This window comes from Dromiciops gliroides, chromosome 4, assembly GCF_019393635.1.
Source record: "Dromiciops gliroides isolate mDroGli1 chromosome 4, mDroGli1.pri, whole genome shotgun sequence".
NCBI classification, from domain to species: domain Eukaryota; kingdom Metazoa; phylum Chordata; class Mammalia; order Microbiotheria; family Microbiotheriidae; genus Dromiciops; species Dromiciops gliroides.
In genome coordinates this window covers 438,872,545-438,890,880 of record NC_057864.1, presented here as the reverse complement: position 1 = coordinate 438,890,880, position 18,336 = coordinate 438,872,545, and the positions used below count along the sequence as shown (strand labels likewise).

Sequence of the window (18,336 nt, the reverse complement as noted above, 5' to 3'; positions counted from 1 at the left end):
AACTGTTGCTCATTTTTTGTTCTGTTGGAGTCACACTTAAAGTTGTAAAAGTTATATTTGTATTTTCTTCCATTTGTCTTTAATACTGAGGTTATGATTTTTCTGTCTTCTGCTGTAAACGTAGTTCCTTGTTATTTCAGTTACTTTACCTTAATCTTTTTTTTTTTTTAAACTGTGACCCTTACTTACTGGCTCTCTTCCCCTCACCCTTGACACCCCCCCCTCTCATTTGTTATCCCTTTCCCTTTGGTATTTTGCTTATTAATTCCTTTTTCATTTATGCTTTTATCTAGTTATATAATTCTTCCGTCCCTCTTCCCCCCTCTCAGTTAGAGTCTCTCTTCCTTTCCTCCCTTTCAACTAGTCTTGGGTTTTTAAATTTAAATTTTAATTCATTTTTTGCGCTCCTTTTAAAAAGGATTTTTCTCATTTTTTTCATTATCCATTCTATCTGCCTATTCTAGACTCTCAGTCTTTAGTTCATGAGGCCAGATTTGAACTCAAGTACTCCTGACTCCAGGGCCGGTGCTCTATCAGACACTTAACACTTACTAGCTGTGTGACCTTGGGCAAGTCAATTAACCCCAATTGCTTCAACAAAAAAAGAAAAAAAAGTATTTGGTAGCACTGCTCCAGGGTGGCACAGGTGCCACTTTCCTTTGTTGCCAAGTGTTGTTTACCATTGCTTTCAAATCCCTAGTTGTTTAATTTCATTATCAAAGGCATTAATTGCTTTGTAAACTAAACTACACAAAGGAAATGAAAGGCCTTAACACCTGCCATTAGGAAAAATACACACAGTCAATGGATCTGTGGGGGAACAAAATTTGAATGGAGGTAAGGGGCCCATGTGTCCAGAGGTGAGGGGTTCAGGGAGAACCCTGGACTATAAGAGAGAGTGTCAGTTTGACCATCCTGTGCCTCACCCTTTGCAACGTGTCTGGAGTGTCCTCTCCTCAGTGGGTAACTGGAAATCGGCACCATGAAGTGTCTAATCCTTGTGCTGGTTTGTCTACAGCTCTCAGAGGGTTTTGTCAGGTGGGTATTGGGGGTTCGACTTGGTTCAGAGCAAAGACCAACAACTGGAGGAGGGGGTGCAGCCTAGAAACTCAGGTGCTTCTGAGACACCGTCTCTCAGTATTGTCTCCTCCCCTGTTGATTTCATGGTCATTCTTTTTTTTTTTTTTTTTGGCTGGGCAATAAGAGTTAAGTGACTCGTCCAGGGTCACACAGCTAGTAAGTGTCAAGTGTCTGGGGCAGAATTTGAACTCAGGTCCTCCTGAATTCAGGGCCAGTGCTTTATCCACTTCGACATCTAGCTGCCCCATGGTCATTTATTCTTAGTCTATCCTTACTCACTCTGTGTGTGTGTAAGTGTCTGTCTATGGTAATCCAAGAAAGGAAAAAAAAGTGATTCCTGCCTTCCAAGTCTAGTGAAAGAAACAAAAGAGATACAGAAAGATGAAAATCAATATGGAAGAAAGAACTGCATTGAACTGGGAATTAGGAGACCTAGATTACAGTCCTGGATTTGTCACTAGCTAGCTGTCTGACCTTGGGAAAGTCTTCTCTGTCTGTTTTTTTTTTTCCACCTACAAAATGAGAGGATTGGCCTATATAAATTCTAAGGTCTCTTCTCGTTCCAACTCTTATGAGCACTGAGCAAGAGATGATCTCTAAGGCCTCTTCCAGTTTAGAAATTCTTTAATTTTTTATAAACCCAGAAGTAAATTTGTACTGAGAATGTTGAAATCATTAGAGCTGGGTAGGTATACTGTGGGAAGACTTCCTTGAAGTGATGTGAATAGTGAGCAGGGATTTGAAGGAGGGTGGGTGTGATTTCTTGGCTTCACTGGTTCGTAGACATACTCTGCGGAAGGGCAAGTCCATCCCTGAGCTGATGGAAGAGAATGGTGTGCTGGAAGATTTTCTGAGGAACAACAAGAAAGCTGATCCTGCTGCTAAGTACTACTTCAACAAGGATGCTGTCGCTTATGAACCCATCACTAACTACTTGGATGTGAGTACTACCCTCCCTACCCCAGGAACAGCCAGGGACCCCGCCCCTCCTCTCAGCTCCTCCTAGAATTTGGAGTAGTGTCTCCTCGTGGTGCTGATAGCCCTGGGGAGAAGCACTTAACCTAATTACCCTTCCTGATCCCACCCCCCTTCTCTCTTTCTCTCTCTCTCACTTTCTCTCTTTCCTCTTTCTCACTTTCTCTTTCCTTTTTCTCACTTTCTTTCCTCCTCCTCCTCCTTCTCTCTCTCTCTCTGTCTCTCTGACTCTGTCTCTGTCTCTGTGTCTGTGTCTGTCTCTCTCTCTGTCTCTCTGTCTCTCTCCCCCCTCCCCTCCCCCCTCTCCCCTCTGGTCATCATCCTGCTTTTGGTTGGCTGTCCCCATTGCGAGGTGACATCCCTGAACTATAGGAATAATGGAGGCAGAAATGGTCATGTGCATGTGAAACAAAAGCCTACAAACTAACAGAAAGTTGGGGCTTTCTTAGAAGACACAGGGCCAGTGCCTGGGATGCCAAGCTGTGTGGTAGATGTTCTAGGGCTCAGGTCACTGCCCTGCTCTTAATCTAGAAAAGTAAAAAAAAGGTTCATGCCAATGTATCACAGTCTCTCTAACCCTGTGTCCAATTGTTCTCAAGAACCCTGTCCCCATACCAATTCACCAGGATCCTGGTTTGTTACGACGATGTACTTGTTGGGTTGTGATAATCAATGCACAGGTATTCAGTAAGTACTTATCCCTTAATTACTTTATTAAGTGCTCAGGAGCTGGGCTAGGTGCTGGGCATTTTGTTGTTCAGTTGTTTCAGTTGTGTTCAACTCTTTATGACTCCATTTGAGGGTTTCTTGGCAAAGATACTGGAGCGGTTGACCAGTTCCTTCTCCAGCTCACTTGATAGATGGGGAAACTGAGGCAAACAGGGTGAAGTGACTTGCTCAGGGTCACACATTCAGTAAGCGTCTGAGGCCGGATCCGAATCTTTCTGACTCCAGGCCTAGCATTCTATCCACTGTTGGGGATACAAAGGTAGAAATGAAACGGTCCCTGACTTCATGCCAGGAAAACCTTTAAGAAAATAGAGTTGTGGCCAACTGTAATGGGCTGTAAGTTCCCCTCCTTGGGATCTTCCTTAGATGATCATTTGTCAGGTGGCACACTGGCATTCCTTTAGATGCTGCAGAGAGCCCTTCGGACTCTCCAATTCCATGATTCTGAGCTTACGTTCCACATTGGGGGGAAGCAAAAGCTACACAGAGCCCACAAAATTAGGATGTACAAAATCTATACAATCATAGCTCAATTCATGTAGTGCCTTAGCATTCACAAAGCACTTTTCTGCAACAGCCTTAAATAAGCAGTACAAGTGTTCATCTCCATTTGACCCATGAAAACAATGAAGTTAAGGCACTTGTCAATGGTGGGCTAGCTAGTATCAAAGCTTGCCCCATTCTAAGTAGGGGAAGCATTCCACCACATCCTGCTGCAGGTTTCTTTATTCTTTTTGTCAGGAAAGTGGAACTGGATGTGTACTCTATTGTGATGGGGAGAGGCAGGAGAAGGGCTCATGAGCATCCCCATAAAACTTGGTGGTTAGGATAGTGGGACAAACAGCCCAATTCTTTGGGGAAAGGAGAAGCAATATTCTCTCAGCTGTTCCACCCACTTGAGAAGTTCACAGAAGAGTAAACCGAGTCAAAGCTGCTCCCTTATTAGTATGTAAGCCCTTTGAGGGCAGGGACCTAACAGGGATCTAAAGGTTTTTACCTTTGTGCATATCCTTCTAGCTTGGCACTGTGCCGGCCCATTTCAAACCCTAAATCTATTTTGGTAAATCAATGGAAATGTAAACCAGATCTCACTTGCTTTTTACCTTTCTTTATATCCTTAGAGCTTAGCGCAATATCTAGCACACGGTAGCGACTTAGTAAATGTTACCGATTGAGAAAAGGAGGTAATGGGGGATCCTATCAATCGATCGATCAATCGATGTTTATTAAACACTGTGCCAGGGGCTGTGCTTTTGTAAAAGCACGGTCTTTGGAGGAGACAGACTCAGACGGTGGTCGCGGCCGGGGAGCCTTCCCCACGGGTTCCTTTACTCCCTCCTGACTCCCCAAGGAGTTTGTTTACAAAGATGGGCATCTTGTTTTTTTCATCACCTGCATTTCCCAAGGTGTCTCTCCCCCCCACTGCCCCCTGCCCCAGACGGCCAGTCCTCATATTGATGTTTTTTTTTTTCCTTTAAAAAGGGGGTGGGAAAAGCACTCCGACCAATCCCCCGAGCCCGCTATCAGGGTGGGCGGCCAGCCGGTGTGCCGCGGGGCACGGGCACCCTGCAGGGCAACTCCATCCCCTCTCCTCCAGGAGGCGACCTCAAGGGAATTTGTCTTTGCAGTCCTTCTACTTTGGGGAAATCAGCATCGGCACTCCCCCGCAGAGCTTCCTGGTGCTCTTCAACACCGGCTCCTCCAACCTGTGGGTGCCCTCCAGCTACTGCCAGACGCGGGCCTGCGGTGAGTGCCCCCCGCCCGCCGGGGGGGAGGGGGAAAGAATGAGGGAAAAGAAGGGGAGGGGGGAGGGGAAAGAATGAGGGAGGGGAGAAAGAGGGAAAAGAAGGGGAGGGGGGAGGAAATGAGGGGAAGGGGAAAGAATGAGGGGGAGAAAGAGGGAAAAGAAGGGGAGGGGGAGGAAATGAGGGGAAGGGGAAAGAATGAGGGAGGGGGAGAAAGGGAAAAAAGGGGAGGGGAAAGAATGAGGGAGGGGGAGAAAGGGAAAAAAGGGGAGGGGAAAGAATGAGGGAAGGGGAGAAAGAGGGAAAAGAAGGGGAGGGGGAGGGGAAAGAATAAGGGAGGGGGAGAAAGAGGGAAAAGACGAAAGGGGGAGGGAAATGGGGGGATGGGGAAAGAATGAGGGAGGGGAGAAAGAGGGAAAAGAAGGGGGAGGGGATGGAGGAAGTGGAAAAAGGGAGAAGGGGGTCCCACTCATAGCCCCATCCTCTCCGCCACTCCCCTCCCCCTCCCCCTCCCCTTCTCCACTCCTCTCCCCATCATTGCCCCGCCATGGGGTCCCCAGTTGGGAGGGGCGCCTGCCTCCCCCCCATCCTCGCCCCTCTTCACAATGTTACGACAGTGGCCTGGGAGGTCTTCCCTGGGCCCACAGGGCGGAGCGGAACCAAGGGGGGCTGCGGGGGTGCAGGGCGTGGGGGTCACAGACAGGGAGCCAGGAGGCATCTCAGAGACCGGCTAGGCCTCGGCCTCCGCCTTATTTTACACTTGAGGAAACCGCGGCCCTGGGTCGCGTGCCGAGCTCAGGAGGCCGTCCACGTGAGCGGGGGGGGGGGGCGGGGGGGGCGCCGCCGCCCGGGCCTGGGAGACGGAAATGTAAGGCGGCCCCGCCCTCGGGCAGCGCCCGGGTGGGGCTGGGGGGTGGGGCTGGGAGTCTGTGAGGACGGGCGGGAGACGTCGTAGATGAGGTGATCTCCGAGAGAGAAGGTGCTAGAATGGAGAGGGAGCGGGGCGGGCTTCCCGGGGGAGGCGGGAGGAGGCGGGAGGAGGCGGAGCACGCGTGGGGGCGAGTGTGGGGTGTGGGAGGCTGTGCACGTGCGTGGGTGGGTGTGCGCGCGCGCGGGTTCGTGGAGGGCCTCGAATGACAGGATTCTGTGCGGAGGGCCATCGGCGAGGGAAGGCCCCGGCACGTGGGGGAGGGGAGGGCCGGGCGGGCTGGCAGCGGAGGCGGTCGCGAAGAAAGCGGGGCAGAGCCGGGAGGCCGAGGCGAGGAGGGGGCGTGAGGGAGGCCGGAGAAAGGCCTGCCCCTCCCCACTGAGGAGGTGGAGTGGGCTTAGCGCCATAACAAGCACACAGCGGGCGGCTAATAAATGCTTGTTGACCAGTCGGTTTCTACAAGGAAGGGTGGTGGTGGATCAAAGAATGGGGAGGGGGGCGTTGGGAGAAAAGACTTGAAAGGCGGACTGGGTTACTGAAGGACTTTGAATGCCACGTTCAGGAGATGAGTGATGGCACCAGGCACTGAGTCCGCTAACTTGCTCAGGAAACCACATAGGGCCTGGTATCCAGTAGGCACTTCATAAATGCCTATTGCCTGCCTGACTTGCTCAGGAAACAGCAAAGAGATCATTGCACGGCGGCCTCCAGCAGACGCTTAATGAATTCCCATTGCCTGCCCGCCCGACTTTTGGACGTGCACGAGGCCTGGCATCCAGTGGGCGCTTAATAAATGCCTATTGCCCGCCTGACTCGCTCAGGAAGCAGCAAAGAGATAAGTGCACGGCGGCCTCCGGCAGGCGCTTAATGAATTCCCATTGCCTGCCTGCCCGAATTTCGGGCGTGCTCGAGGATGGCATCCAGCAGGCGCTTCATAAATGCCCGACGCCGGGCCGCGTTCAGGAAGCCGGGGGCGGCGCCGGGAGATGCCAGCGCCTTCCTCCGTGTCTCCGTAGCCAATCATAATAGGTTCAACTTCAGTCAGTCGTCCACCTTTAGCACGGGCTGCCAGACCTACACGCTGTCCTACGGGAGGGTAGCCTGACTGGTGCTGGGCTACGACGCCGTGACTGTGAGTAGCGCCGCCCGCGGCCACGGCCATGTGCTGCCCCCCTCCCCCCCTCCCCCCTCCCAGTAAGCGCGAAGTGCAAACACGGCCCTGGGCAAGGCTTGCAGAGCTCCAGGCCGACTTAGAAGCTGTGGGGCCCGGGCCAAGTCAGTTAACCTCAGTTTCCCCAACTGAAAGCGTCGAATGAGACGTGCTCAGCGCAGGGTGGGTGCATTTCTCGTCCCCCCCCCCCCACCACGTATTCTTACAAGTCCAACGCATTGTCCCGGATTCAAGGACCCCTTCTGCGGCCTCCGAGACACGTGGCTTTTTTAATAACGGATTTTTGATTGGTGTCTCTCAGCACCCAGGACAGGTAGATTCTTTTTTAAAAGTTGTTTTTTGTTGATAACTTTCAGCATCTAGGACAGATTTTTTAAAAAATGATTTTTGTTGCTATCTTTCAGCATTCAGGACAATTTTAACTGATTTTTTTTGTTGATGTCTTTCAACATCCAGTACTGGTAGATTTTTGTTTTTGTTTTGTTTTTTCCCTTAAAGTTAATTTGGGGGCAGCTAGGTGGCGTAGTGGATAAAGCACCGGCCCTGAATTCGGGAGGACCTGAATTCAAATTCGAGCTCAGACACTTGACACTAGACACTAGTTGTGTGACCCTGGGCAAGTCACTTAACCTTTATTGCCCCACCAAAAAAAGTTTTTAAAAAAAGTTGATTTGTTATTGATATCTTTCAGCTTCCGAGAGAGGTGGGTTTTTTTTGTTTGTTTGTTTTGTTTGTTTTTGTTTTATTTTTGCAGGGCAATGAGGATTAAGTGACTTGCCCAGGGTCACACAGCTAGTGTCAAGTGTCTGAGGTTGGATTTGAACTTAGGCCCTTCTGAATCCAGGGCCAGTGCTTTATCCACTGCGCCATCTAGCCGCCTGAGAGGTGACATTTTTAAAAAATATCTTTTTGTTGAAATCTTTTAGCATTCAGAACAGATTTTTTAAAATGATTTTTGTTGCTATCTTTTAGCATCTATGACCAATTTTAAAATTGATTTTATTGATACCTCTCAGCATCCAGAACAGTCTTAAAATTGTTTTATTGAAATATTATTTTTATTGATATCTTTTGTTTTAAATATCTGCATTTCAGTACCCCCCCCATTTCTTTACCAGAGACATCCTTATAATGAAAATTTTTAAAAGAGGAAAAACACCCACTCATTGAAACCAACCAACATATTGAAAAAGTTTGACCTTACATGCAGTACTCCATTGCCTATAATTCCCCACCTCAGCAAAGTGGGGGGTTCAGGCAGTACCTGCACATTTCTTTTTTTGTTCTTTGTTTTTTTTTTGTTTTTTGTTTTTTGTGGGGCAGTGAGGGTTAAGTGACCTGCCCAGGGTCACACAGCTAGTAAGTGTCAAGTGTTTGAGGTCACATTTGAATTCAGGTCCTACTGAATCCAGGGGCTGGTGCTTTATCCATTGCACCACCTAACCGCCCTTACCTGCACATTTCTAAGGACCTTTTAGGCATCCTGTTCCATGACTGGACAGCCCTATTAAATAATTCTTAGTGTGGTCGATCCAGTGATGGGAAAAAGAGTCTGCACAGCACACTCTTAAATTTAATTTACATTATTTTCACCATCACATTTTTAAGTCTGGACAACCAACAAAACAGTAAATCAAGTCCTGTTGTGTAGCATTTACTTTTCCCAGGTGTAAATGCTCATAATGAAAAGATAACAAGGCTGGTGGTTCCAGTTTGGGCTCCAGCATCCCCTTGGGTAGGTGGGTTGGGAGGATGGTCCAGTCTTGTGATTTCATCAGGTATGGACATTCTCACTGCTGGAGCAGATCAGTCACTGGTTAACTTACAGTTGCAGAGCATGTCTGGGTCACTGGGACAATTGGATAGCTCCCTGTCACTCAGCTTGTATGCTTCAGAGGTAGGAACTGATGAGCTTGGCTTTCCGGACATCCAAGACCAGCACTTTATCCAGTACACCACCTTGTTTTTCAGATATTCCTTATATTGACCCAAAATCTTCTCCCACATCGCTTCTGCTCAGTGGTCCTTGTTTTCCCTTCTGGAGAAATAGAATAAATCAATGGTTTCTGTTTTCTATATAATGGTACAAATCTTAGGTTACTTCAGATATTTCAATTCCCCCCCTTAATCTCTTCCCTAGGGTTTTAAAAAAACAAACAAATCACTGTTCCTTATAGAACCATGGACTTAGAGCTAGAAGCAACTTTAGGGGTTATCTAGCCCAATCTCATCTTACAAATGGGGAAACTGAGGATCAGAAAGCAGAAACGATTTGGCTAAGACCACAGAGGTTCTAAGTGGCAAAGCCTGGGTTTAAATTGAGGTTCTGGGACTCCAAATCAAAAGCTCTTTCTGTCACATCTTTTTTTTTTTTTTTTTGGTGCGGGGCAATGAGGGTTAAGTGACTTGCCCTGGTCACACAGCTAATAAGTATCAAGTGTATGAGGCTGGATTTGAACTCAGGTCCTCCTGAATCCAGGGCCAGTGCTTTATCCACTGCACCACTTAGCTGCCCCCTCCATCACATCTTAAATCTAAAATCAGTTTCATTTGCTATAGAGTTGTAAACACAGAAGTGAAATCATGTTACCAGGGCTAGGGGGAAGATATAAAATATTTCCTTGGCTCTGTCCTTCGTGGTCACATCATAAATGGTCAGACCCAAGGTCTAGCCTTGGAAGAGGCCACACACATAAAGCTTTTGATTTTTTCAGGAGAGATTTGGGTCTCTTGAGGTTTCTAGCCTCACCTTGTGGACCTGAGCTTTATTTAATCTATTTTTTAAGCTTTATTTGATTCCTCATAGACCCACCGTTTGCTTGCTTTCCTTTGCTTGGCCATCTGGATTCTCTCTGGCTTTAGTGTCCTGAAGCTCTTCTGTGGGATGGAGGTTTCTCACCCAATTCTCTCGTCTCTCCCCAGGTTCAGAACATTGTCATCCGTAACCAGGAGTTTGGCTTGAGTGAGAACGAGCCTGTCACTCCCTTCTACTATTCTGACTTTGATGGGATATTGGGCATGGCTTACCCAGCAATGGCTGTAGGCAATTCTCCCACGGTGATGCAGGGGATGTTCCAACAGGGCCAGCTCTCAGAGCCAATCTTCAGCTTCTACTTCGCCCGGTAAGAGCTCATCTTCCACCAAACAGGGCCAAGGGGCAAGGCTTCCAGGGCACTTAGGGCCTCAGTGTGCTCAGAGCTCCAGGGACTTCTGTTTCTAGTCAGAAAGGCTAGTTGGTACAGTGGTTGGACTGATAGAGTCAGGAAGGCCTGTGTTCAGATCCTGCCCCAGATGCTTACTAGGCATATGATTCTGGGCAACTCAGAATTTGAATTGAGGTTCTGGGACTCCAGCTCCAAAGCTCTTTCCATCACATCATGCTGATAGACGTAGCCCGAAACCAGTTCCATTTGCCCTACAGTCACACGCCCAGAAGCAAAATCATGTTTCTGGGGTTAGGGGGCAGATATAACTCAGTTTCAGTTTCCTCATCTGTGAAATGAGGAAACTACGATAGCACCTACCTCCCAGGGTTATTGTGAGGATCAAATAAGATAAGTATGTAAAGCATCGAAGCACTATAGAAATGCTATTATTGTTATTATTGCAAAAGCATGTGACACTGTGGGTGTCAGAATGAGACATGGGTGGTCTACTTTTTATACAATAGATAAATTCCTAAAAGTTGTTTGTAAATTGAATTTTTGGGAATCAAGTTTAAATCTAACTTTAAGGTATAACTGGATGAAGCCTTTTGTTACAAAACAGTTCCAAACCTTTGTCAAGTGAATCACTTCCCACTGATGATCTCTTTGGTACACCTGGATTTTCATGTATTGGGTTTGCTTAAAGTGGGGCAAGCCTGTGGTCATTTAAAGGGAATTCAGAGGGAAGAGAAATCTCCCAAACTTGACCATGAACTCTAAGTAGAAAATTGTTCTCCACTCAGCCTTGGCCTACCCCAGATGCCATTGTATCCATGGGGTCGTTAAGTCCCCTAATCCCTCCACTCCCCGGGGGCGTTTCTTTCTTTTTTATACATAATTAACATTTTTATTTAAAGTTTTGAGTTTCAAATTCTATCCCTCCCTCTTTCCCTCTCTTTTCCCCTGCCCCCAGGCAGTAAGCAATCAGATATAGGTTATACATGTACGATTATGTGAAACATTTCCAAATTAGTCATTGGGGTGTTTCTTCATAAGACACTCCAGGTTCAGGGCAGAGAGCCAGCAGAGAGAGAGCAGGTTAGTGTGAAGGGCAGGACCAGTCTCTGAAGAGCACGCTTGGGATTTCCATCAGGTCTAGTTCCAAGTGACTCCATAGATGTTTCTTCACCCAGACCCCAGTCCCAAACCGTTTTTCTTCAGCTCTAGGGAGTCTTCACCCAGTTTGCATTCAAGAACATCATTGACTCCCAGGCCTATTTCTTCCTTCCTGGGTCAATGACTCTGCTTTAACTCTGACTGTCCAGCCTGTCTAACTCTGACCCTGGGTTTTCTGGCAAGCTAAGGCCCAGGGAAGCCCTCCTAAAGCCCCGTGACTGAGGAGGGAATCAGGCACCTGGACTCACCAGGTTCTTTTTCTGTTCACAGTCAGCCAACTCAGCAGTATGGAGGGGAGCTCATCCTCGGAGGTGTGGACCCTCAGCTCTACTCTGGTCAGATCACCTGGACCCCCATGACTCAGGAAGTTTACTGGCAGATCGGCATTGAGGAGTAAGTCACTTCCTTAATCTGTCCAGGAGCTGAGAAACAGTGTTTCCAGGCCATCCCCTTGTGAGAAACTGCCTTCTGGTCTCTTTAATGCTTCACAGACTCTCAAGTGCTATATGATGCTAGCAATTGTTATTCCCTAGGTGTAGCAGAAAGGGAGGAGGGTAACGGGAGCATTTTCTCTTGTCATGGGGATGCTGGAAAGCCCTCTTAAGGACTTCACAATCTGTTTAGTAAGTTAAAGTCCAAGGTGGATCCGAACATTTGGCCTTCTGACCTCTAACCCTTTAAGTGTTACTGTTTGTCCTTTGTTTTTCAAAGAGGACCATGACATTGGGAGATGATGCCAATGACTTGCACTGAATTGGATTTAAGTGAGGGAGGGCTATGGAAGGTCACCAACCTCACTCTCTCCTCCAGAGCCATCTGAGTCCAGTGGCAAGATATACATAAGGATGACTGGGGATGGCCCTAGATCCTTGAGGCAGTTGGGGTTAAGTGACTTGCCCAGGATCACACAACTACTAGTGTTAAATGTCTGAGGTTGGATTTGAACTTGAGTCCTCTTGATTCCAGGACCAGTGCTTTATCCACTGCTCCAAACTTTAAATTATATTGGCAGCAGTGTGCTGGTAAATGTTTAACAATAAGCTTTTCTGGGGAAAAATATACATGACGTACATGCATTATAAATTTTTCCATTACTTTCTTAAGTTTAGACAATAAGTGAAATGATAAATCAAGCCCTGCCTTGTAGAGTTTGCTCATTTCTGAAGTGTAAGTGCTCACACTTAACAATCTGTAGCTGATTCAAAATGACTGTAGCACACCCCTGGCTGGTCACGTGGATCTTGCCAAACCAGTGGGTTGGTGTTCTTTGGGTCCCTGCCTCCGCCTTTCTGAGCCTCAGTTTCCTTATATGTAAAATGGGAATAATAATAATACCTGCTCTGCTTTATCTCACAAAGGGGCTCAGATGAGGTTGTGCATGTGAAAGGCCTTTGGAAATGGTGATACTTTTTACGATTGTAGTGTATGGAGTTTATGATTGCCAGTAAGATTTTAATCATTCTCCGAAATTTTCAGCAGCTCTTCTTTGTCCACAGAAACAAACCCAGACTCCTTTGCCTAGCATTCAAGGGTCTCACAAACTCCCACCAGTCAATTTGTCCAAAGGTATTTCCCGTTGCTCCCCATCATGAGCTCTCGGCTCACAGGCAGTTGTCCCCCCATCTTGCCACATCATCTTTCCTTATTTCCATACCATCTGCCAGAAAGTCCCCTGTCTTCTCTCTGCCTAACCGCTTTTGCTCCTCCTCCAAAGGCAGATCAGATCCCTCCTCCTTCAGGAAGCCTACCCTGGCCCAAACTTCTAATCCCAGTGTGGGCCACTCATGAGCCATGAGACCTGGGGCAAAGTCACCCGACTTCTCTTGGGCACCACTTTCCTAGCAGTCAATCAAAGGACTGGACTAGAGGATTTCTTTCTTCTTTTTTTTTTTTTTGGTGAGGCAATTGGGGTTAAGTGACTTGCCCAGGGTCACACAGCCAGTAAGTGTTAAGTGTCTGAGGTCGGATTTGAACTCAGGTCCTCCTGACTCCAGAGCTGGTGCTCTATCCACTGTGCCATCTAGCTGCCCCTGGATTAGAGGATTTCTAAGATGTCAAAGGAGTCTGGAGTTCTGCAGCCCTTTTGACTCTGGGCCATCCTGGCCCATGACTTCTCCCTCCTCCGAATGTCTGCAGTGCTCACTCCCTCGGTGCTTAGCGTCTGTTAGTGTAGTTGTTGCTCCACCTGTCTCTTTCTCCAGCTGGATGGTCGGCTCTCAGGACCTGCTGGGCTGGGGAAGGGGCACAGCTGCTTCTGGCCTGGTTCAGTCGTCCACTGAGGAGTCTGACAGCGTGGGGTCTGCTCTCCCCTTCAGGTTTGCCATGGGTAACCAGGCCACTGGCTGGTGCTCCCAGGGCTGCCAGGCCATCGTGGACACCGGAACCTTCCTTCTGGCTGTCCCTCAGCAGTACATGAATGCCTTCCTGCAAGCCACAGGAGCCCAGATGGCTCAGAACGGCGACGTGAGTGACCAGGGGCATCTCCGGGGGCATCTGCGGAGGGCTGGGATGAGCTGATGCTGAGCAGGAGCCTGAACTCAGCCTAGGAAGGGTGGAGGCAGCAGGGGGGGGGGGGCGGGGAGGAGGGGGAGGTTTTGGAATTCTTGAGTTCTTGGGCAAGAACAAGAGGGAGTCAAAGCAGAAGGGAATGGATCTGCTCTTTGAGCATGGAGTATCCCTGGATGGGCAGGAGCTGTTGCTCCTAGAGGGCTACCACTGCGTGGTAATGCAGAGCTCCTCAAATGCAAGAAGGGTCGTCCAGGAGAGTAAGTGATGTGAGCCACCACAGGCCTTCTAAACTGACTGTAAAAATGAGATCCGGTGAGAGAGAGAGACAGAGACAGACAGAGATAGAGATAGAGAGAGTAAAGAAGGGAGGGAGGGAAAGAGGGAGGGAGAGGGGGAAGGAGAAGAGGGAGAGAGGAGAAAGAGGAGGGAAGAAAGAAGGGGGGGGAGAGAGAGAGAGAATGAATATGAATATTGCTAATAGATCCTTGATACTGCTAGGAAGTATGTTCCTTTTACCTCACAAAGATGGTGAGATTTTTCACCTGGAGAAGAGAAAGCTTTGGCAGAGGGTTGGATGAGAATGAAGGAGGGGGAAAGGGACAGAAATCATTTCTGTTTTCAGATATTTGAAGGGCTGTCATGTGGAAGAGAGGACTAGAAGTTTTCATCTTGGCCCCAAGGGCCAGCTTGTGGGAAAGCTTCCTGACAGCTAGAGCTGTCTCAGTATGAAATCGGAGGTCTTAGGAGGCCCTAAGTTCCAGTCTCCAGAAGTGGGCCAGACAAGGCTGGAGAGCCTCTTGGTGGGGAGGTTGTGCAGGGATTTTTGCTCAGGGGCAGGTTTTGGAGGCAACCTCTGAAGAATCTTCTAGTTCTGAACTTTTGTCCTTCTCAGGGCTGTTATTTGTGAAGCATATGGTGGGGAAGGCAGCTAGCTGCTCCCTCACTCCATTCCTGTCCGTTCTTCTCCCTATGGGAAGCCTGGGATGGCCGAGCCCCTTCTGTAGACAATTATTGGTTGCTACTTCAAACCTTGATTTGTAATGACAAGGACATAAGCTTTTATGTGTTTGTCTATACTTATATGGGATACAGATGATGTGAATTCTACATGTGCCTTCTTCTATTTAAACTAGAGGTCTCTGAGGTCAGAGACTGCTCCTCTGTGTTTATGACATACTGTTTTCACACTCAAAAATCCCAGGATTCTGTTTAGAAATCAGAGGCAAGGAAAGACCATTGTTAGTCTTCCTATGAACCAACAATATGTTTCAGTAATAGTTTTTTTGGGGTGGGGGCAATGAGGATTAAGTGACTTGCCCAGGGTCACACAGCTAGTGTCAAGTGTCTGAGGTGGAATTTGAACTCAGGTCCTCCTGACTCCAGGGCTGGTGCTTTATCCACTGTACCACCTAGCTGCCCCTCAGTAATAGCTTTTGCTGGAGGTGCTGGGCTTGGGGGGATCTGACAGGATGACTCACAGTGGGGGTAAGGGGTGGGCAGCCTCTTGCTCTGGCTCCAAGGCCCACATCCGCTCTGCTTATTCCTTCCATAGTTTATGGTCAACTGCAACTACATCCAGGATATGCCCGCCATCAGCTTTGTCATCAATGGGTCGCAGTTTCCTCTGCCTCCCTCTGCCTATGTTTTCAACGTAAGTATCCACTTCCCAGACTCGTCAGGAATTAAGGAGGGTGAGCCTAGATAACCCTTTCTGTGTCCCAGGTGACATTTTGGCAGCCCTGGGGAATCCTTTGGTGGAGATTGATTGAGGATAAACAAAGCCTCAGAGGTCCAGCTACGGAAGACCATGGGATGGGGAAGTTCCCTAGGAAAGGAGCCCAGGTTTAGTTAAACCTTTCCCTTTTCTCATTCTATAGAACAATGGTTACTGCCGGCTCGGGATCGAGGCCACCTATCTGCCCTCCCCCAATGGGCAGCCCCTGTGGATTCTGGGTAACGTCTTCCTCAAGGAATACTACTCTGTGTATGACATGACCAACAACAGGGTCGGCTTTGCCTATTCTGCCTAGACGAAAGGCCAGCTAGCTTTTCTCTCTGTCTCCACTCAGGTTGCCTATGAAGTCTGTCCAAACTTTGCCCAGATGGCTCATGTTCCTTCCAGTGGTTTTGAATTTAGTTTTCTCTTACCTACTGTAATAAGATGTAAAGCTCTCAATATTTCTGGCCTTTAAAAAGGTCAGTTTACCGATTTAAATTCCTGAAATAAAGCCTTTTAGTTCTAACTATGTAGTGATTATTTTTAAGTAGACTTACGGTTTTTAATCTTAAAAGTATTTTGTTACTTTCCAATTACATGTAAAGATAATTTACAACATTCTTTTTTTTAAGATTTTGAGTTCAAATTTTTCTCTCCTTCCTTTCCTCCCCCAAGACAAAAAACAATCTGATATAGGTTATGTATGTACAATCACATTAAACATATTTCTGCATTAGTTATGTTGTGAAAAGAAGAATCAGAACAAAGGGGAAAAGTTTCAAAAAAGAATAAAAACAACAAAAAAGTAGAAACAGTATAGTCCAATCTGCATTCAGGTTCCACAGTTCTTTTTCTGGATGTGGAGAGCATTTTCCATCATGAGTCCTTTGGAATTGTCTTGGAATTGTATTGCTGAGAAGAGCCAAGTCTATCACAGTTGATCACCAAACAATGTTGCTGTTACTATGTACAATTTTCACCTGGTTCTCCACACTTCACTCAGCTTCAGTCCACTTCAGTCTTTCCAGGTTTTTCTGAAATTTTCCTGCTCATCATTTTTTATAGCACAATAGTATTCCCTTACATTCATATACCACAGCTTGTTCAGCCATTCCCCAGTTGATGGGCATCTCCTCAATTTTCAATTCTTTGCCACCACAAAGAGAGCTGCTATAAATATTTTTGTACATGTGGGTCCTTTTCCCTTTTCTGTGATCTCTTTGGGATACAGATCTAGTAGTGGAATTGCTGGGTCAAAGGGTATGCACCATTTTATATCCCTTTGGGCATAGTTCCAAGTTGCTCTCCAGAACAGACTTATTATTTAATTGGTATAAGGAACTCCAGATGAGGAAACGTCCTCCGTTCGTGTGGATTGGTGTCTGTTAAAAACTTATACCATGTGATCTTGGGCAAGTCACTTAAACTCCCCAGGTCTCAGTTTTTTCGTCTGTAAAATGGGGGGATTTGGACTAGATCAGAGGTTCATGACCTTAGTTCTATGAACTTTAAAAAGTGTTTTGATAGCTATATTCCAATATAATTGATTTTCTTTGTTATCCAGTGTGTTTTATGCATTGAAAAACATTTTGCTGAGGAATCCATAGGCTTCGCCAGACTACTAAAGCAAGGGTTCCATGGCACAACAAAGGCTAAGAAGTCTTGGACTAAATGGATTATGAAGTCCTTTGAGAGAGAGACAGAGACAGAGAAGGGGGGAAGAGGGGAAGGAAAGAGAAAAAAGAGATGATAGAACATTGATTAAATGCTGTTGATGGGGATACAAATACATGTCAAAAAAGATGGTCCTCATCCTCAGTGAACATGTTCTAATAGAAAAGGACAATCCATAAAGGGGAGCTGGGAAGGAGGGGGAGAAGGGAGGGGAGGACAGGGTACTCAAGGCAGGGCAAGGTGGCCCAGATGTGAGGCTGGAGCGCCATGCATGGCGGAGGCCCCTTGTGTAATGCTGGTCTGGGCAAGGGTCTCACCAGGCAGGAGGGCAGGGTGGAGGTCTCTCCATAGTAGTTAAGGGGGAAGTAGATGTGGTCCCAAGCAGTGTTTGCCTTGGAGTTGTGCTCCCACCAGGGCTTTCCCTCTGCCCTTGGTCCTGTTGGCCATCTGGGGTAGGAGTAATGATCGGACCTCTAGCCCTAAAAAAGTTAGGTTAGTTTTTTCCTTAAAGGTATTGAGATCATCTTTGAGGCTTCGTTGGCTTAGGGAACTAAACACGCTGTGGACATCACTTCTTGGTAACTTGAGCACAGAACAGTCCCGAGGAGGTCCCAGTGCTCCCTCTGACACTTGGATCATGATAGACAGACAACCTCAGGCAAGGGGGCCTTGATCCACTGAATCAGCTCAAGGTGTCCTCCATGCCCATTCTTCTCCTGCCTGGGCTAGGTAAATCACTCGAGCTGTCATCATCTTTGGACTGTGAGATTCTACTATCAGGTGTCTGGTCTATCATTTGTGCCCAGAAAGGGAAACAAAGGCAGAAAGTGAGGTCCAGGAATTCCCCTCTCAAGCTATCTGAGCAAGGATGTGAAGTTTGACATATACTTCTGCTGAAAGGCACCATTAAGTGTTCCCGGAATGGGGGTGGGGGTGGGAAGAGATAAATCCTTCCCCTCCCCCCAGTTCTGTACTCTAGAAGGAAGGCACAAGGGAAAAGGCAAAAAGAGATGAGAGGCAACCAGCAGCTAGGTGGTAAATAGAATGCTACACCTGGGGTCAGGGAGCCCTGAGTTCAAATCCTGCCTCAGTTCCTTCATCTATAAAAATGAGGATAATAATAGCACCTCTCACAGGGTCGTGAGATAACTCATATAATGCTCTTTGGAAAATCTTACAATTTTGGATAAATGTTAGCTATATCACTAGCCAACAGAGTGGGGGGACCCCTCTGACAAGAGTTCATTCTTCCCAGAGCCCTAGATCATCTTGGAGACAGCTCTAGTGCTTGAAGTTTAATTGGTAGAACTCCCTTGTTCTCCTAACAAAGTACTGATGGTCCATTGGTACTTGAAGCTAATGTTTGTAAAGTGCTTAGCACAGTGCCCAGCACATAAGAGGCATTTGATAAATGCTTGTTCTTCTCTATGGGGTGGTGACCAACAGATGCCCCAAAGTTTCATTACCTTGTAAGCTCATTGAATTGA

The 18,336-nt window shown here is 47.3% G+C and overlaps 1 protein-coding gene across 1 annotated transcript; it reads left to right on the top strand.

Moving 5' to 3' along the window:
* The first annotated feature begins 982 nt into the window (after positions 1 to 982).
* On the top strand, positions 983 to 15,488 carry LOC122755466 (pepsin B-like). Its single transcript, XM_044003955.1, is given in 9 exon segments — positions 983 to 1,038; positions 1,864 to 2,020; positions 4,413 to 4,530; positions 6,474 to 6,589; positions 9,551 to 9,750; positions 11,221 to 11,343; positions 13,266 to 13,413; positions 15,011 to 15,109; positions 15,336 to 15,488. Coding segments are annotated over 9 exon segments (1,170 nt in total).
* Positions 15,489 to 18,336: the final 2,848 nt, after the last annotated feature.